At 35.9% G+C, this 21,525-nt stretch overlaps 2 protein-coding genes across 3 annotated transcripts; both read right to left on the reverse strand.

The window, feature by feature from the left end:
• Positions 1-19: 19 nt before the first annotated feature.
• tvp23b (trans-golgi network vesicle protein 23 homolog B) lies at positions 20-4,979 on the reverse strand. The gene is made up of 7 exons (XM_084135533.1): positions 4,891-4,979; positions 4,548-4,621; positions 3,994-4,138; positions 3,210-3,299; positions 1,099-1,236; positions 885-1,013; positions 20-493 (listed from the first exon to the last, which is right to left on the reverse strand). The coding sequence occupies exons 1-7, from the start codon at positions 4,897-4,899 to the stop codon at positions 467-469; spliced, it is 612 nt and encodes a 203-aa protein (XP_083991659.1). The 5' UTR covers positions 4,900-4,979; the 3' UTR covers positions 20-466.
• Positions 4,980-5,590: 611 nt separating this feature from the next.
• Positions 5,591-20,811, reverse strand: trim16 (tripartite motif containing 16). Of its 2 annotated transcripts, XM_084134703.1 has the most exons (7): positions 20,016-20,811; positions 12,503-12,598; positions 11,709-11,942; positions 10,489-10,660; positions 10,278-10,373; positions 6,972-7,555; positions 5,591-6,527 (listed from the first exon to the last, which is right to left on the reverse strand). In XM_084134703.1, exons 1-6 carry the CDS (start codon positions 20,553-20,555, stop codon positions 6,975-6,977), a joined length of 1,719 nt encoding a protein of 572 aa, XP_083990829.1. In that variant the 5' UTR covers positions 20,556-20,811; the 3' UTR covers positions 5,591-6,527; positions 6,972-6,974. The 2 variants fall into 2 exon arrangements, with proteins under 2 accessions (XP_083990829.1, XP_083990828.1); XM_084134702.1 differs by lacking the exon at positions 5,591-6,527 and having other exon boundaries at positions 6,751-7,555.
• Between the last annotated feature and the right edge of the window lie 714 nt (positions 20,812-21,525).

Consider the following 21,525-nt stretch of genomic DNA (forward strand, 5'->3'; position numbering starts at 1 on the left):
GGAAACAGGGTGGCTCCAGTTTTACCCAAAACGTATTTATTTCTTGAATTCACTGAACATGAGATACAATCAACTTTCATAAGATTAACTAGAGAAAGTATACAATCCCCCCCCAAAAAATAATAATTTACAGCAGTATATAAATATGTACATCTGTTTTGTTTTTTTGTAGCTGTCAGCAAAAGAAGGATACTGCATGATGTCATGCAATATTTTATAACAAAACACAAACTCTGTATTCTTTAAGTTAGTTAATTATTTAAAAGAAAAACTATTAAGAAGTTAAATACATTTTTAAATGTCAAACACATTATTTAACAGGTTGTGGTTGACAAATTGTAGAAAAAAAACAACACAAATCCGCTAACCAAGTAACCATTTCGCTCAGCTTCATCTGAATCGGTTTTAAAAATGAACATGTTAAAAGTTCATCGGCGTGTGAACTCTGAAGGTCAGACGTTCCTTCCTAAGATTCCTCCTGTTTTGTGAAAGCCTGGAAATAAAAAAAAGACAAAATGCAGTCACATACTATATCATCAGAAAGTGTAAAATGAAATTAGGATACTATTAAATTGACAGATCACCCAAAAATCAAAGTTCTGTCTTCATTTTCTAACCCTCATGACTTTCGCTCAACTTCAAACCACAATTAAAGACGTTTTTAATGAACCAATGAGGTTCATTCTCGCGTGTCACACGGCACGAACGTGTTGGGCGAATAGACATTCAATGGAGGGATAGAAATCTCTATCATCATATTTAATTACAAATTTAATTTGTGTTGAAGATGAATGAAAGTCTTACAGGTTTTGGAATGACATGAAAGTGAGTAATTGATGATTGGATGAACTAACCCTTTGAGATGACATTTATAAATGACACACCTGCTTTAGAAACTGCCTTCCAAAGTAATTTGTTGCCAAGCTCTTCAGGTTTGTCCTGGCTCCTACTTTACAGCGCACGTATCCGTAGAGGTTCGCTCCCTGTAACACCACCCCCATAATCACCACCGCCTGCCCGAGGAAACAGCATTACTCAAACATGTCTCAGCGTCCACCTCATATAAACACAGACAGACAGCTGAAGCCGAGAACTCACCAGCCATTTTATCTTGAAGGAGATGAGCGTAGAGAAAGCAAAAATGACCCAGATGATGGGGCAGATGATCAGACCCAGCCAGAAGATACGAGACTCTGCGTTTGAGGTTCGTGATGCTGAAGACTGAGTCCCACTGGCCTGTGAACACACACACACACACACACACACACGAATATAGAGAGGACGTCAGTGGAACACACAACAAATCACACGGATGATTTACGCCAGCCAAATAATGTTCAAAAGTTGGTTTTCAAAAAGAAATTAATACCTTTATTCAGCGTTCAATTCATCAAAAGTGACATTTATAATGTTACAAAAGATTGAAATGTTTCTTGAGCAGCAAATCATCATATTATAGTGATTTCTGAAGGATCATGTGACACTGAAGACTGGAGTAATGATGCTGAACATTCAGCTTTGATCACAGGAATAAACTACACTTTACTATATATTCACAGCTATTTTGAATTGTAAGAATATTTCACTTTTTTACTGTATTTTTGATCAAATAAATGCAGCCTTGGTGAGCAGAAGAAACAATCATACCAACTTTACAACAGTAGTTTTAATCAATCATGTTTTTCTATAAATAACAAAGCAGTTCATGTCCATGCAAATATATCTACTGCAGTATAAATGGTATAGCAATAAAAAAGGGTAACACTTTACAATAAGGCTCATTAGTTAATATTAGTTAATGTATTAAGTAACATGAACTAACCATGAGCAATACATTTGTTGCTGTATTTGTTAATCTTTGTTAACGTTAGTTAATAAAAACATGTTTGTTCATGTTAGTTCACAGTGCATTAACTAATGTTAAAGTGTAAATTGCAGGTTAAATTTTTCACGAAGATAATGCAATGTGTTTATTAAACATAAAGATAGGAACCACCCACCATTGTTTTTTATACCAAAATGCTGAATATAATATGAAAAGTTGGCACTTTTAACAGTGGTTTTAACCGCTCCCTTCCACTAGATGGGGCGTGACGTCATAAGAGGAACTCACTAGTAGAGTTACCGTACGCTAGCAGCTATAGATGCCTTACATAACTTCAGAAAAATTTGGTTGTATGTTTTATTTGATAAAAAAAATGATGGATAAAATAACTCAATTGTAAACATACTCGTGTGTGCTGACTTCAAGGGGGCCGTGATCCTGCCTGAAATGAGAATAAGCTATTCGCAAAACAAACAGGTTCAGGCACGTCAGATCAGCTGGTCGCAGGTCGAGCTGTTCCGCGTTCACCTCACGGCAGCACACACTCTCCACTGCTGATTCAACTGGGTGGCATAGCCCACACAAACACAGTGATGGGGACATCGATCTTTTTCTTTTCTGACAATAAACATCGCTAATTAAATCGTGAGAAATTGATAACGCGTGGATTGAGGAAGGGTATTACATGACGTTTGAGGCGTCGATGAGACTAGCGATTGGTGCCTGTGCAGTGTGTGCATCTCTACAGCTCTGATTTGGACTGACTTACTGTAAGTAAATAATGTCTTCAGTCTTTGTCCCTCCTTGCTATTCTACATGACGGTAAACTTTTGAAAAAACTGGCTTGTTCCCTTATATTATCCGGGTTAAGTTTGCACCAGGCTAGCCTAGACTAGCTCTAACGTAGCTACTCACCAGGACACCTGGCCAACCCTCCACTCATTCTCCTCACACCAAGCATTAATAACTCTTTGAGTGCCATGGCTCCCCTCTCTCACGCCTGACCATTTAAAAATTGTAGGGCTGTGGTCCATAAAGAATTTGATGGTTTCCCACATCCTCAGTCGTTCTCCAAATAGCCACAATACAGTAAGAATCTAGCAGAGTATGGGTTGCGAGTTCCTCTTGTGACGTCATCACCAGTTACTGAAAAAACACGCTACCTTTGAAGAAACCCCAATAAATGTTATTTTAACGCATTTTAAGACAGAAATAATTAAATATATACATATAGAGCACTTTAATTTACACATTAATTGGCTGTGGTGGTTAACCTGCAACTTACACTTTAAACAAGATTTTAGTAAATGTTGAGATTAACGTTAACAAAGTGTTACCAAAAAACCCCACCCAACCCTACTAAGGACTGTGTTTGTAATCGTACCTTTCTGGACTCAAACACCCAATGGCTTTTTCCATCGTCATCCACTTGGTTCCACCAGCGCAGACCCACCATCAGACGCCCTGTGATATTCTAGAATAAGACAAGCACATATGCAGATTACATGCTGAAGATTAATATTAAAGGTTAGAGGTTTGATAGTGATGCTCGACTTCACAAACACCACTAACTACAGTAACTGTGATGATTTAGCAGTAACACCAGGGGCCGGTTTCACAAAGCTATTTTAGATCGGTCTATAGTGTTAGACGAGTCTATAATTTGCTCATAGACTAGTCTAATGCAAGTTAGACTGTTTCACAAAAATAAAGACTGAATTAATTTAGACCAAAAAAATTAGACTAGTAAGACTCTATGTTACCTTGGCAACCAGCAGTAACAATCAGTTACATTACAAACAGCCGAAAGAAAAGGGAAAATGGCTCATAATTTAAACATTTCTTCTTGTTACTACATTCTCCGCTAAATTACTCTAATGTAACTGTTATACTCCTCCAACAAACACATATTCTCCGCTGGGGTAAACTGCACTGAGCGGTTGAATGCGCTTACTCGATCCGCCATGTTTTTTGTTTTGAAAAGTGTCTTATTTTACCCAGAATGCATTGCAGTGTAGTCCTACTTAAGATAGTCAGAGTCTTAAGTGCTTTGTGCAACGGTCTGATTTAGATGTCTATCTGAAGTCTGACTATCTACTATATCTAAGCCATAGTCAAAGTCTATCTTTGTGAAACCGGCCCCTGATGAGTTATTCAGAAACACAGACCTTCACAGTCCAGAAGTCACATGACAGGAGGAGGATGATGGTGACCATACAGGCGATGAAGCTTCCGCCAACTAAACCACACAACAGGTAGACCAGAATCGCACTGACCCGGAAGAACAGGTGGAAGAAGGAGGCCAGCGGATGCCTGGAAAAACACAAACATTTATCGATCTATATCTATAAACACATAACATTAGCCTCTACTGTCATAATGACTATAAACTAAACATAAAAGAAAACATTTAGCGTTCTCAGAATGAAAAATACTGTATTAGGAATACATTTAATTAATGATAATAATTAATTAAAGCATTTTATCAATAATACACTGAATTATTAATAAGGTACTAACATACTTCATAAACAATGAAATACATTAGCTTTTGTTTTTTTTAAACGAGGACGTCCTGTCCCTGAATGTCCTCAAAATGTACAATTTTACGTACAGTATTAAATACTATTAAAAAAAACCCTGAGTCATCAAATACATGGAAAAAGAAACGTTATGTACGATTTAACAGATTAAATAATGATGCTTATTTATGATGACACACTTGATTTTGTTCTTTCTTGTGGCTGAATCTTCCTCAGCATCAAATAGAGACACATCGTCATCCTCGTTTGGGTCCTGGAAACGACACGAGAAGATGATGACAGCTGTCAGTTTCATAAACAAGACTTATGAAGAATAATAATTAAACACCGATGATGAATCTCAACAGTGAGATGTTTTCTGTGAGGATTGGCTAAGCTAAACCCGATTTATTCGTCGTTTAGAGAAACCTTTCTTATCTGAACAGTCATATTGGAGGAACGCAAGCATGCTGTACACATAAACTATGTTTACAATGTTTCAAAAGTATTCATAATACCACAAAAAGACCTTTTCCCACTCACCAGCCTCATTATTGTGACTGCCTTGGAATGTTGCTGCTGGTGCTGCTGACGTTACACGACACGTCACTTCCGGGTCTGTAAGGACTGACTACATCGCGCCTGAACAGAAAACGTTTATTTTTGTGTGTTTGTTTTACAGCAGTAACAGAAAACCAGAAACAATATACAGAATATGATTTTGTAATTATTTAGTAAAAAATATGTATTGTTTTTATCACGTGGTGTAATACCCAATTCACAATTATATTTAACAATACGCTACTTTATTATAATTATAATAATTATAATTCTTGATTAAATTACACACACACACACACACACACACACACACACACACACACACACACACACACACACATAGTTAAATAAAAAAAATAAAATGTTTAATATATATTATTCTTTTTATTTTAATTTTCGAATCCCCAATTTTATATTACTTATATTACTTACTATATAACATTACGCTACCTCTTCATATCCTATTGCTTTATATTGCACATTTCTCTATATATTACATAATTCTATTTGTGTGTGTATATATATAATTAATTATAATTAATATAATTATAATAATTCAATAATTAACAATTATTTCCTTTATTTTTATCTATATATTGTTTCTCTGCATCTTCTGTTAGGCAAATTCCTTGTGTGTGTGAACATACTTGGCAATAAATTAAATTCAGATTTTTATGCATTGGTTCATTGTAATTTATTGTTTAAAGTACCACTCTGATGTGTGAATTATTTAATAAAAATATCGTTAAAATTTAGAAAGAATAAATACACATCATTTAACAATACTGCATTGAAGCATTACGGTATACCTGTAGGCTTTGTAATGTTCTGTCAGACACCAGTGGAACCGGTTATGGCAGCAACACATGGATAAACACCAGCATTTCACTGAAGTCATTTTTTATTTGCAGAGACAGATGATGATTATTTTGTTGGTAAAGTAACTGTCAGAGCTCATAGAGGAGCAAAATACAACATCCGCTGGAAACAGCAGCTCAGAGACAGTGATCAGAGTCATTATAGAGTCATATTTCTGTCCTGTTCACTCACCAAACCTCCCCGTGACCAACCCTAGTGAAATGTGCCGCAATATTTAACTACGACAAATGGGCTTGGTCACTTGTGTAACATTACTGTAAACCAGAAACTTTTGTCTTTCATATTTCATACTTTAACATATAACAATACAACAATACATATGTGTGTGTATGTGTGTGTGTGTGTGTACAGTACCGGTCAAAAGTTTGGAAACATTACCATTTTTAAAGTTTTTGAAAAAAATCTTTTCTGCTCATCAAGGCTGCATTCATTTGATCAAAAACACAGAAAATCAGTAATATTATGAAATATTATTACAATTTAAAATAAAGGTACATTATTATACATATTAGAATGATTTCTGAAGGATCATGTGACATTGAAGACTGGAGTAATGATGCTAAAAATGCAGCTTTGCATCACATAAATAAATTACATTTTAAAGTATATTAAAATAGAAAACCCTTATTTTAATAATATTACTGTTTTTTGTGTGTGTTTTTGATCCAATAAATGGAGGTTTGATGAGCTTAAGGCTAGTGGATTATATATATATATATGAAGAGTTCAGATGCAAAAGCCTCTGAGTGCCGTCTGAAATTTTCTTCTAGGATGATCATTTTAATCAAGCTCGTATATTTAAGTTCAGTAATTTCACTTAAATGACAATTAATAGGTAATTTTCATTGCCATTTAAGTGAAATTACTGAACTTAAATATACGAGCTTGATAAAATTATCATTTTAGAAAAAAAATTCTGATGGCACTCAGAGGCTTTTGCATCTGAACTCTTCATATATATATATATAAACAAAACATATTAATAGGTATTTGAATAGGCATTTATAGGTATGTTTTATACTGTAGCAGTCATAAAACTTCAATATCAGTCAGTTTAGGTCCCACAGTTTCCACAGTTAACATCTGTCAGGTTATCCAGTCCAGATCCCCTGAGATGAATGTTAACGCGAGGTGCAAACGGCACATTATAATAAGGAAATGCAGCGGATCCGAGGAGCAAAAGCAGTTTATTGTGGAGAGGGAACAGGAGACGGGGCCGAGAGAGACGCCGATGCTCCTGCGGGCTCCAGAAGAACCACGTTCTCCTTCTTGGGAAGCCAGAACGCAGGGTACAGCGGCTCCAGAAACTGAGCCTGGTACTTGTGCATGAGCGTCATGCCGTTCTCCACGTCGTAGAAAGCGAGCTCGCCGGCGGAGTAATCCACGTACACGCCGATGCGCGAGGCTTTCGGGCTGTTGAGCGGCGTCTCCACGTCACTGTTCCACGCGGAGAACCCTCGGCCGTTCCACTGGAGACACCAGGAGAAGCTGTTCCCCGTGATGCAGCTGTTGCCCTCCGAACCCTTGCGGTCGATGCTCTTGTACGTCAGGCCGACGTGAGTGCCCTCTCCTCTCATGTCCACCTCGAAATAGTGGCGTCCCAGGTAGAAGCTCTCGACCGTCAGCACCTGCTTGAAGTGCTCGAAGCGCTCGGGGAGGTCTGGGTAGCTGTGCTGCCACGGGGTCGTGTTCGTGACCTTCTTGCGCTCTTCTGTCAGACGCAGGAACTGATGAGCCGTGTCGGCGTCGAGGTGCAGAGGAGTGACGTCTGTGAAGGAAGAAACACACACTAGATCAGGGCTATTCAATTAGTTTCATTCGAGGGCCGCATTATCAAATCGAAAAGTTGAGGTGGGCCGGTGGGTTGGTTTGGGGGTTTATCTTATTTATTGAAACATAACAGTTTCAATAAATAAGTTAAAGTAACCCTAAAAAAGTGTGGTATTTACTTGGAAATGTGGTACCCAACAGTAGCCTATGCAAATATATAAAACCATAATAAATTAAAAAACTTGATAATTTACAGCTGTGTACAACTATATTCCTTGGAACAAATAAATTATTTATACAAACTTATAGCTGTTGGTGAGAAATAATAATTATTTTATTTATAATTGTTATGCTTAAATGAAAATATTCTGACAGTGAGACTTGTTAACCACAGGCTACTCACTCCCAATGTATAAAAAATGCCTAAACAAGTTAAAAACTATACACACCTTTACAAAGAAACTGACATAATTTCATAACAAGCATTAATTATATATTCCTCTACCCAAAACTAATGCAATATAAATCACTATATTTACTATTATACTATATAATATTATAGTATATACATATTTACTATATTTATTTATTACTACATAGTATTCAATATAAATATTGCACATTTCTGCCCAACCATGGTAAATTACTACAGTAAATTCATGGTAAATGCTTGTAAGGGTGATTAGGGGATTTAAAGTCTTCTAATTTCGTTCATGCCACAATGTTTCTCCTGCTTTCCTCATCAGTCTTGTTGGGAATGTTGAGGCTGTTTCATCCGATTTAATACTAATTAAATCATCGAGTGATTTGTGGTTTGTAACAGAGAGGTGTCTGTCGAATTGAAACGCATGGAGATGATTGGCGGGCCGCATTTGGCCCGCGGGCCGCCAATTGAATAGCCCTGCACTAGATTAATGAGAAGCAAAACCAGTTGAGAACTGCATTTATTGCATACCTGTCAACATTTGGTTTTCAAAAATTTGTGAGATTTGTGCGGGGACCGGGAGGGGGGGAGGTGTTGGATGTCTATCGCTTACGGGTTAAACTTTCCGCGACTGCGCAACTGGTTTATAGGTTGCCAGGTTGAGGTGACAAACGGGTTGAAATTGTATATGGTGTGTGGATTGTGTGAATATAATGCATTTATATAATACAAGATCTGGCAACTGGTCAACATTAGACACACATATTGGTCCGATTATTCATAAAGGAGTTTGGGCCATGCAAATTACGGGAGTTTCCCGGGAGAAATAACAAACCGGGAGCTAAAAAACGGTGTTGACAGGTATGATTTATTGTGGAGAGGATTTGGTAAGTTGCTGCTGCTGTAGTAAAATAAATGTATTCATATTTTGGTAACACTTTACAATAAGGTTCATTAGTTAACATTAGTTGATGTATTAACTAACATGTAGGCTACTAACCATTTGTTACAGTATTTATTAATCTTCGTTAATGTTAGTTAATAAAAATAAAGCTGTTCATAGTTCACAGTGCATTTACTAATGTTAACAAGATTTTAATAAAGTATTTGTAAATGTTGAAATTAATATTAACTAAGATTAATAAATGCTGTATAAGTGCAGGTCATTATTAGTTCATGCTAACTAATGTTAACTAATGAACCTTATTGTAAAGTGTTACCCATATTTTTATATTTTTTTGTTTTCATATAAGGCAAGGCACTAGTATTTTCACACACTGGTCAATTTTGAGATCTTGAGCTTTTGGCTTCCATAATGTGTTCAAAATACACATATAAGTGTTTATTTTACTGCACTTCTATGTATTTGCATATGTAAATTCCAAATAAAATGTAAATCTTTAAAGGCTGTTTTATCCTATTTGTTTCTCTGCAATCTCCACTTCAGCAGCGTTTACTCAAACCTTTCTATTATACTCTGAAGGGTTTTAGATTGGTTTGTTCATATTTCATTCGCCTGTTTTATAGAACATTTTAATCTTAAAACATGGTGATTTTTTGAGCAGTTAAAAGTATGTTTATGGAGGTTTATGGGATGATAAAAAGAGATGTCCAATTCGTGTTCTGTGGAAATGTATGCAAAAATTAGTACGTTTTATGAAACAACGCATTGTTTGCATATTTAAACACTACATTTGAGAAAACTTGTAATACAATTTTTAGCAATTCTCAATGTAATAAATCAACTGAGGAAAAATAATGATATCAATTAGTTTAATTTTTTATTCCCCATGGTGTTTTTCCCTAACTTTAATTATACTTTAAACCTGTGGCAATTTTTTGTCATATTTATAAATATGTCTCTCTATAATTGTATTTTAGTTATTATAGAAATTTAAATTAAACTAAACGAAAATGAGATATGTTGCATTGGTAAGTAGTTGAAATAGAAAGTTTGTCCATACTTTACTTCAATTATCACTATTAACTAACTATAAACTAGACTTTTGCCTTAATAAACTCCTAATTACTGCTTATTAATAGTTAGCAAGATAGTTGTTAAGTTGAGGTATTGGTGATGACTAAAGGATGTAGAATATGGTCATGCAGAATAAAGCATTAATATGTGCTTTAAGGACCAATAAACAGCCAATATCCTAGTAATATGCATGATAATAAGCAACTAGTTTATAGTGAGAATCGGACCCTAAACTAAAGTGTTACCAAAAGTTCTTTTATAGTTAAGGTTTATTTTATTTCAAGTGAGTTATGGCTAATAACCCCGGTGAACACTCACATGTGAGGAAGTCGTCTCTGGTCTTCGGGTTGGGAATTGACAGGTTGTGTCTCGCAGCGATCATGGCATAAACCGTCGTCTTTATGCCCATGTTATCTGTGATTTGACAAGATATTTGGGTAAATTAGCAACATTTAAGATGCTTTATGAAACACGAATGATGTTTCTGAAATGCCCAAACTCATGCAGATGTTTCGTTTTGCACACTGACCGTTTTTACAGGTTTCTTTGAGTTTGTTGGTGTAAGAGGACATCAGGTTGGCACACATCTCTTTGGTGGACTGTGTGATAACACGACTGAACAACTGCAGTCGATCCATGAGGCCGATATACACTCCAGGTAAAGACACATCAACTGCTTCCTTTTTCCACTCGGAATACTCCTGGAAAAAAACACAATATTGATATTAAAGTATTAAAGTCCCCCAGCAGTCACTAATTTGATCCCTTAAAACTCATCTTTGATCAACAAAACAACATATTTCAGTGTTTTTTCCCTGTAAAAATAATCATGCCTTAAAATAGCTTGAATGTACCTCTTCACCCTCATTTTACACATGACTTTTAACCCACAACACATGGCGTCTAATGGGGAAACCTTGGTACTGCGCCCAAACTAAATCTCACTGAAAGATCATGTTTTGAGAAATCAACCTCAAATCTGGAACACAACTTCACTGAAAAAAATGATTCGTTGAAATTAATAATAAAAAAAAAATTGTGCATTAAGTTGAACTAAAATTGATTAAGTTCAACGTAATGCATTTGTTTAAATGTAGATAAAATCAATTGAATGCAACCACTTACGATCATTTTTTTATTAATTTCAACTAATCATTTTTTTCAGTGTTGTTCAGATTTATGGTTTTGATTTTCTAACAGTTTTAGAGTTCAAAATGTTTCATAAAATATATATTTTATATAAAACATTGTTCATAAATCATTTTCATAAACTTAAACCTCTATAACTTTTTTTTGGTTTCACTTTTAAACTTTTTTTTTTACTTCAATATTAATCTGCCAAAGGGTCTTTGGCAAACTTAAGTCTGTGCTCCCAAGCTTCAAATTTTTATGACAGTTTTTCGACTTTTTTGTCCTCTATGGACCTATGTGTAACTTTTTTTAATTGATGCACTAAAATTGATTAAGTTCAAATAATGCATTTGTTTAAATGTAGATAAAATCTACATTTAAACTTTTAAATGTTTTTAAAAGTTTAAGTTAAAAGGGGGACTTTCCCCTTGAAAGTCCCCCTGCAGTCAATAATTTGATCCCTTAACTCATCTTTGATATATTTCAGTTTTTCCCCCTGTAGAAATCATGCCTTAAAATAGCTTAAATGTAACTCTTCACCCTTGCCTCATTCACACATCACCTTTAACCCACAACACATGCTTGAAATACTTCAAGCTGAAGAATGGAAGTCCGCACCTGCAGGAAGTCGATGTCGTTTTTGTTTCTGGTGATTTTCTCGACCCGCCCCTGAGTCTTCTTCAGTTCAGTGCAGCGCTGCTCGAGATGAACTCGTATTCCCTCGGCCTGCTTCAGCGCCTGTCGCTCCTCGGCCTCCAGGATCTCGTTCACCTCCTTCTTCACCTGCTCCACGGCCAGCATCAGTGTGTCGAACTGCTCCTCGATCACTCCTCGCACGTCCTTCACAGACGCCTGCGGGAAACAGTGCAAGCCATTGAGCAACTCCAGAGAAAAAGAGCTGTCTTTGCATAACATACATCATCTTTTGAATGAGACGTATTTGAAGCTCCAGAACATAAGGATGTCAAATGTCATCTTATATTAAGTAGATAAAGCATAATACACAGGAAAACTGCCATTAATAAACCACTGTAACGTGTAGACTAACACACACGAAATCCAAGTTAACTAAAGAGTTTTGTGATAAACAATGTGAACAGAGAAGTCAGAATAGCAACTACACTTAACATTAACAATAAAAGACAAAGAACTGAGGAAACACAGGCTTATAAACATGAGGAAACATAATCAGGATGAACTAATTAACAAATGAGGAAACTCGGGCAAACTAAAACACACATAAATGTTGATCAGATCCCACTTACCTGAATCTGAATTCAGAGAACGAATGAACTCCATTCCCAGTACAGTTAATATGTAATCTGTTAACACTAGTCTAGCGTTGCGGTCTTGTACAGTAAATCCAAAATGACTGACTATACATTTACTGGTGTGTTTTATTGGTGTTTTACCTCTATAGACACCGTGTTGACCTGTAACTTGTTAATGGCGTTTTCCGCAGCTGTGACCGTCTTCATCATGTCTGTCTGCTTGTCGTGAAGCTCTTTCTGGAAACACACACACAATATTGTGTTGACAAATAAAATTGTGTTGTCATTTAAAAATAGCAAATTAATTAACATTAATCATATTAATTCTAATATTTTTTTTTAAATAAATCAGTCACTGGTAAAATATTCTTTAATGTAATGAAATATTGACAATTTATACTGTATGTTTCCTGAAAAAATGTAAAAGATATATATATATATATATATATATATATATAGAGAGAGAGAGAGAGAGAGAGAGAGAGAGAGAGATTTTTCAAGCAAACAATATATATATATATGCAAATGCATGACATTTAGTGAAAAAAAGGTAATTGTGACTTTTTCACAATTCTGAGTTTATATAGCACTTCTGAGAAAAAAAAATCTGTATTGTGGGATAAAGTTGCAATAACCTTTTTTATTTGATATTCTGTGGCCCAAAAAAATTAGCAAGATGTAAACTCCAAATTATGAGGGAAAAAGTCTGAACTGTGAGATATAAACTCACAATTGCGAGATTTTTTTTTTGACCAAAGTGAGCATCCCTTTGAATTATGAGTAATATGAGTAATAGGCTTCGGTCTCTTCACTCAGCTTTTTCTTTGCATTCCACAGGCAGGTTCAGACACAAACGTCCTCTACTGTTACTCCTGTTCTGTGTGTAGGTTTGCTAAAGGGAACATCTCACACAATAGAGGTTTCCCTCCACCCTGACCATCCAAAATCACAGTATAGGGCGAAACGCATTACAAGTAACAAGAGACTCATTTTTCAAGTAACTAGTAAAGTAACACATTACTTTTAAATTTTACTTTTAAGAGTTACTTTGTCAAATATATACTTTTTTGTTTGTTTTACTGTTTGCCGGACAGCTCTTCTGTCGAGAGGAATCAGGAGTAATACAGAGGCTCTGTGTGGAAACATGACGCTTATCGTAGTTCTACACTAAATGAGCATTTACTCATCTCACTTGCACAAACACAGATTCAATATTCCACAATATGAATAAAAACAGTGAAATGCAAACTCTGAATATTAGGCAAACCTGCAATAATTAAATGTTAAATACCATAAATATACTTTATGCATTTAATCTCACTTTATTAACCAATCTTTGCTGATGACCTTTGATGATCCAATTCAACCATGAATTTGCATTTCCTTCAGCCTGAGGCTTATTTATTTCACTTTTGGTGTGAAAGGGCCTTTACATTCGGCAAAAATAGAGCTTTTGGCGGTTTTTGATATTAAAAAACAAACAAGCAGGCCCAGCACAGGTAAAAAAAAAACCTAAAAAAAAATGTACGCAAAAGTAACAAAACATTACTTTCAATGCAATACTTTTTAGAAAGTAATGCATTACTTTTAAAGGTAACTTTCCCCAACACTGCATCTGACAGTCTTTCACTGCACTAGTGTCGATGAACCTCTCTCCAGTTAAAACATGCTTCGATACACTCTCTGAGACACACACACACACACACACACACACACATGGGTGTTCCTTCACTGATCCTGCAGGTAAGACCCACATTTCACATAAAAGCCTGTATAGTTCTCATAAACATGTCCTGAGGTTGTTATGCTATAGGTGCCCTAGGGACAACATTTCAATAGAAAACTGAACAAGGAAACTTTGCTTTGTTTTGTGGGACAAATGATGTGGCAAAGTTTAATATTTTGGTAATAATAAGGAACCACCTATAGACACTCACTAAAATCCACCATAGAAATCTAAAAACGCTTTTAGCAACAACACACAACAGTCTATCATGGTTTTGCACAGGTAATCACATATTCTTCAGATAGCTAGTAATGTATTATAGTTACGTCTTATGAGATGTATGTCAAACATGGACGCTGTAACGTAAAGTGTTTGGTGATTATCATCACTGAGAATGAAATGACTGATGAGGAAAGCAGTCAGTAATGTCATGACCTCATGCTGTGGTTAAACTAGATATGAGTGTCATAGTTTCTCTATTCCTCAGCTGAGAGGAAGTTTCTGGAAAGCTAACAGGACTGACTGTGCCTGTTAGTTCTGTGATCCTGTCGGGCTGGATTGCTGAACATGTTATTTATGTTGCGCAACACTGTAACCTAATGATAATGTCAAACATCCTTAAGAATGCCTCGACTCAGATCCATGAAGATTCCGGGACACACACACATACATACACACACACACACATACACACATACACACCCTGCTCTGCATGTGAGAACAATACATCAAACAAATTCATCCTGCACTTGTGTGAACTTGAAAGGGAACTCCCTAACAAGTGCACACACACACACACACACACACATACACACACACACACACACACACACACACGTACAGGGTGGGTTGTATTGCTTGACTGTGTTTACAGCAAAAGATTTCCTAACGGATGACTAATGTCAAGGACAACCGATAGTTCCACCAATAATAGAAATAATGTAATTATTTACTAGGGGTGTAACAATATATTGTGTCACAATATATCACAATACAAAAATGCAACAATATGTATTGTGGATAGTTCACCCAAAATAAAAATTACTGTGTGAGAAAAAATTCAAGTTTACAGAGTTTTAGTGTCAGTACTACATCAAACTACTATATATAATGTTGAATATAATGTATGATAATGCAATGGGGGAATATTTGTGGGTTCTGATAATGCCAAATGTCTGATGTTACTAGTAAAAATGTTCGTCTAAAATAATTCAGTATTTTCAGCTTCAGAATCATGAATATTGTTATTCTGGTGTCTCTATTGTCCTGTGCTTTGGGTTTCCAGCAACAAGTCCAAGACTATTCATTTACACGCTGTAATACCAAATTTTGCATTTTAATCAACAGTAAAAAGAAATTGTTAACCTTTTATATGTCTTGGAGTATTGCAATAACATCATATTGTGAGTTCAGTATCGTAACATGTATCAAATTGTAACATGAGGGTATCGTTACACCCATAATATTTACACACCCTCATGTTGTTTCAAACCTTTTAAACAAGTTCCAAAAAAGCACTTTACTTTTACACGTTAAAAGCACATTGAAAGTATCTTAATAGCGGTCCATGTACATGCATATGGTCTTCTGAAAACCTACGATAGTTTTATGCAAGGAAATGTAAGTTAATATACTCTTAAAAAAAAATCTTCAGTGAATAACAAAATCATTTCAGTCTATTTCTCACATAACGAATAGCATGGCTTCAGAAGACAGGTTATGATAGGTCTATGGCCTTTTTTTGTCATATTTGGAGGAGTTTAATAGAGGTTATTATGTTACAAAAGATTTCCATTTCAAATAAATGCTTTTCTTTTGAACTTTCCATTCGTCAAAAAATCGAAAAAGTTTTCAGCGTTGATAATAATAAGAGCTGCTTTCAAACTCAACCGGATAAAAGCTTCTTTGTTTGTTTATCATGCAAATATGCCAGATAATTTGACTAAATAACCAAAAGCGTTCATATGCGGCCACAGCAAAAAACATGTTAAAGGTGTTGCATTATAATGAAAACATGTCACATGTTACGAAAAGAGTGTTTACATTCTGATACATTGAGTATCCAGTCTTTAAAATTCGGCAACACTTTATTTTACAGTGTCCTTGTTACATGCAGTTACCATAGTAATAACAATAAATGATGCATAAACACATGCAACTAACCCTCAACGAAATCCTAATCCTTCCCTAACCCTATAGTAAGTACATGTAGTTGCTTAATATTACTCAGTACTTAAATATATAATTGCACTGTAACAATGACACCTTAAAATAAAGTGTAACCAAAAATTCTATATGGATTTGCAGCTTCCTAATGTTTGTGTTTTTTAATTGATCTGTTATTATGTGTGTCTGTCTTTATTATCACAGAAGCGTCTGAGATGTTTTGCATTCTTGAGGAGATGATTTCACACAGACGTCATGAACTGACACACACAACTCGATGCAGAATTACGAAACCAGTTTTAGATCAAACGGCATCAGAAACGCATTAAATGACGACACACACATGCGTCAATGAGGTGTCAAAAGGAAAGAGAAATCCCAAGAGATCTTTCAGTTGTTACAGCAATGACACCGAATGGAGAGCAAATGGGTCAAACTCACACAGACATGAGCCTAAACTACAGCCGAAACACTTAACAAGTCCAGAACAACCAGATACTGACCTAAATAAAGATTAATCAGCAATAATGTAAAATGTAATAGTGTAATTTAAAAAAATAAATAAATTGATTCACTAATGTTGTTCAGATAACATTTCTATTGATTAAATCTCTTTATTTGTATAAACTCAAATGTTTAGTTTCAATAAACTCAATTTTAATGCAACAAGGTTACTTTGTTTTTTAAGTTAAACCAACCATACTTAAAAACTTAAGTTCAGTTGCTGCCTTTTTAAGTGTAATCGAATTGGCTGCACCTGTCATTTCAGCTTAAATCATATTAAACTGACTTAAGAAATTGAGTTGAATCCTGTAACTTAAAAAAAATGAAGCTGAAATTGGTTCAATTATTTTGATGATTTAAAGTAATGGAAAAACCTATGTATATATATATATACACTTAAAAAGGCAGCAACTGAACTTAAGTTTTTAAGTATGGTGGAAATGTTCTACTTTCTCGTTACATTGTAGCATTGGTGAGCAATTCCCCACCACGCTGTTGGAATGATTAGTAACAGCACAACATGATTTGAGGAATCATTCACACCTAAAGCACTGAGTATTAAACTTCATTGTGTGAGCTTGATGACATCACTAACCTTCAGTATGAGCATCAGTAACAACCTAATGGTTCTTTATCAGGCCTCTCATGAGCACACGGTCCCATTGTCAGGCCTTTGAAACAGTATAAGCAGAGGTGGGCACAAATACATCAAAAACTATTTTGTTACAAACTACAAATACTGGCTCATGAAATGTAACAAAATAAAATACAAAATACTGATGTAAAAAATGTATTTAAATAAAATACAAGTAATTAGTATTTTGAAAATACAAAAATACTCCCACAATAATCTTAAAGGGTTAGTTCACCCAAAAATGAAAATTCTGTCAGTAATTACTCACCGTCATGTTGTTCCAACCCCGTAAGACCTTCGTTCATCTTCAGAACACAAATTAAGATATTTTTGATTAAATCTGAGAGCTGGATCACTCCTCCATAGGCATAAGGCATTATAACTTGCTGGCCCAGAAAATGCATTAAAGACATCGTTAATATAGTCCAAGTGACTACAGTGGCTCAATCTTAAGTTTATAAAGCGATAAGAATACTTTTTGTGCGCAAAAAAAGAGAGACTTTATTCCACTTTTCATTTCCTTCTCTCTGGGCCTTGCACGTCACACGCATCACACACATGACCAGCGTCGGCCAATAGTGAGCCTACGTGTGACGTGCAACACAGACGCGCTGCGCTAAAACACTACGTGAAAAAACTCGAGGCCCAGAGAGAAGGAAATGAAAAGTGGAATAAAGTCGTTATTTTTTTTTTTTTTTGCACACAAAAAGTATTCTCGACGCTTTATAAACTTAAGATTGAGCCACTGTAGTCACTTGGACTATATTAACGATGTCTTTAATGCATTTTTTGGGCCAGCAAGTTATAATGTCTTAGAAGCCTATGGAGGAGTGATCCAGCTCTCAGATTTAATCAAAAATATCTTAATTTGTGTTCTGAAGATGAACGAAGGTCTTACAGGGTTGGAATAACATGAGGGAGAGTAATTACTGACAGAATTTGCATTTTTGGGTGAACTAACCCTTTAATGCCGTTTTTAAGAGGAGCAGCGCCACTTCTTCTCCTGTGTTCAAAACTCATTCACTTCTTGGAGGGAGCCCGGTCTACAGGGTGTCACGTGATTTTCGTGCATCTAACCTGGACATTGCCATTGCCAACATCAGACCGAAAATATGGCAAAATCATTTACTATGGTGATAAGCATATGGTGATTTTTCTTAAGTATTTAAGTATTTGCAATACTTAACACCTGCAAAATACAAATGACAAAATACACTAAAGTAATTAAATACGTATTTAAAATACATTTAATTGAAATACTGCCCATGTCTGAGTATAAGCACATGTGACCTGCAATCAGAGAGACAGACACGATGACTGATGACTGATGCCTGTTACGCATGATCTGCACTGAGAGATGCAGTCTGATGTTCTTACGATCAAATGTGATCTGATTCAATCAGAGTGAGAGAGAGGAAAGATAAAGTCCTCTGTTCCTCACTTCACTGACTCGATTCATTGGATATAAGGAACAGTTTGTGTTTTATTATAGGAGGCAATGGGTCTAAATTACCCTAAAGTTGAAGTGTTTGGTTTTTATTTTAAGATACTTTCTCCCATTTTAGCTAGCATGATGAGCGTAAACCCTGTGGCTGAATTCGAAAGAACATACTACTCCCTTACTATGATATATATATATATATATCTTTAAATATATGAAAGTATGCAATTCTGAATTCAGCCTGACAAGATCAAAATGCTCTCAAAACACAAAACATTTAGATTGAGCACATTCTGACACAACAACAGCATCTGACAAATGAGTGTTTGGGAATATTTTTTTGTGGTTCTAGTGGCTCAAAATAAATAAATAAAATTAATTACCTTTGAGTAACCTATAATGTGATATTTTTTCTGATTCCAAAATACAGTATATGACCAGAAGTTTGGGATCAGCAGTAATGTGTTTTTTTTTTCCCTAAAGAAATGAAACTTTTTTTTCTTCCAGCAAGGATGCATTACATTGACAAAAAATGAAAAGGGACTGTAAAGACATTTATAATGTTACAAATGTTTTCTATTTCAAATTTGAACAATCCATTTTTTTCAGGATGAAAAAAATGTATCAAGGTTTCCACAAAAATATGTAGCATCAGAAATGTTTCTTGAACAGCAAACATATTTTTATGATTTATCACAACTTTTTTTATTTAGTCAAATGTGTTCAGATAACATAACATTTTGAGTTTCGGTTGATTGATCTCCATCATTGTATTAACTCAAATTCAGTTTCAGGTAAGGCAACCAGGTAACTTACTTTTTTTAAGTTAAACCAACAATTTTATTTTTTTTTTACAGTGAAGAATGATTTCTGAAGGATCATGTGACACTGAAGACTGGTGCAATGATGCTGAAAATTCAGCTTTGATCACAGGAATAAATTACGTTTTACAATATATTCACATAGAAAACAGCTATTTTGAATTGTAAAAATATGCCACAATTGTACTGTATTTTTGATCAAATAAATGCAGCCTTGGTGAGCAGAAGACACTCTAACCGACCCCAAACTTTTGAACAGATTCTCATTAAAGCTAAACTTTAACATTATTAAGCGAAAATTATACATTATTTTGATTTTAACATTATTAGAATGATGAAAGGGCCCTTCAGCCGTGTGGTACCTCTATGTTGCTGCGCGCCTCCGTGATTGGCACGGCGTTGTGCCCGCGGTGTTCCTCGGTCATGCACTCCGGGCACACGCAGCGCGCGTCGGCCAGGCAGTAGAACTCCAGCGGCGCGCGGTGCGACTCACACGTGCGTCTCTCGATGTCCCGCAGCGGCTCCACGAGTTTGTGGCTCTGAAACTTCACGTTCTCCAGGTGTGGTCTCAGGTGATCCTCACAGTACGATACCAGGCAGGTCAAGCACGACTTTTTGGCCCGGCACGGTCGGTCGATGCAGGAGTCGCACGTGACGTCATCTGGCCCCAGCGCGCGCTCTTCATCTTGGGGCTTCTGGGGGTCCTCCGATTCCTGGAGGTCTTCTTGAATCTTGCTTTCCTCGGTGATCTTGTTTTCCTTTTCTCCTTCTGTCTCTGAAGATCCATTCACCTGGATCGTCTTCTCCTCTTCTGTAGACTTCAGATTGTCCTCCTTCTGCTTGAGTTTATCTGAACTCATGCTGCTTGAAGGCAGATCTGCTGTGCGCACCAGGTCACCCATGACTTCTTTCCTTCTGTCTGTCTTGTCTTCAAGTGTCTCTTGAGCTTTGACTTCAGTTTAAAGTTACAGCCAAGCCCAAAGTTTTGACAGGTGAGTTGAATCCAAGCCACTCCCCCTGAAACTCAACTATTTCCTCATATTCTCCTCCCAGCCAGAGGCGGCGGGCGTGGCTAAACTGTGATGTGGGCGTGGTTACACGATGATGTGGGCGGGGCCAGTATGCAGATCACAAGGGCATGTGGTTGCTGTTATGTGGTGTTTTTTAAGTTGATACCTTAATTTGTTTTCTCAAGTTACAGGCTGATATAACTGTTTCCATGGCTTAGTGGTAAGAGTTCATTTACTCACCCACAAACCCTTCTGTCGAACACAAAAGGAGATGTTAGGCAGAATGTTCATACTGCTCTTTTCCATACATTAGAAGTGAATGATAAAAATGGCTGTGAAAATGTAACAATTTAACAGCACTCACACAGGATGCATTCCACTTTCACAGGCCGTTCATGTTGTTAATAAATACAATCAATTGGTTGCACTTTATTTTACAATATGTGTATAAGAAAATACTGTAATATAACTACAGGGGTTAAGGTTAGGTTTAGGTGTAGGTTCAGGGTTATAACCTATTTATTGTAATTGTTATAAGTAACATGGGGAACAGGACTGTAAAATAAAGTGGGTTACACTTTGTTACACTGTAATTATACATTTAAGTACTGAGTAATATTACATGTAAACTTACTATATAGTTTGGATTAGGGTTTGATTTGGTTTAGGGTTAGTTGCATGTAATTATACATAATTCATAGTTATATAGTAACCACATGTAACAATGAAACTGTAAAATAAAGTGCTACCGGATGTTTAATGTTGTGGATGCTGTTAACAGGAGAATCTTCAGATATAGAAACATTGACTCGTTTGAGATAAAGGTCAGTGCTGCCTCCTGCTGGACAAGGGGAACTGCAAC

This window comes from Abramis brama (genome assembly GCF_963993115.1).
Source record: "Abramis brama genome assembly, chromosome: 14".
NCBI lineage: Eukaryota > Metazoa > Chordata > Actinopteri > Cypriniformes > Leuciscidae > Abramis > Abramis brama.

Coding starts and splice junctions, on each gene's coding strand:
- trim16 (XM_084134703.1), bottom strand. CDS start 20,555: ATGGGTGACCTGGTGCGCACAGCAGATCTGCCTTCAAGCAGCATGAGT. Junction 12,599..20,015: donor AGGCGCGCAGCAACATAGAG/GTACCACACGGC, acceptor GTGTGTTTCCAG/AAAGAGCTTCACGACAAGCA. Junction 7,556..10,277: donor CAGAGACGACTTCCTCACAT/GTGAGTGTTCAC, acceptor CTTCCTTCACAG/ACGTCACTCCTCTGCACCTC.
- tvp23b (XM_084135533.1), bottom strand. Junction 4,139..4,547: donor ACAAGAAAGAACAAAATCAA/GTGTGTCATCAT, acceptor GTGTTTTTCCAG/GCATCCGCTGGCCTCCTTCT. Junction 1,237..3,209: donor GGGTGTTTGAGTCCAGAAAG/GTACGATTACAA, acceptor GTGTGTTCACAG/GCCAGTGGGACTCAGTCTTC.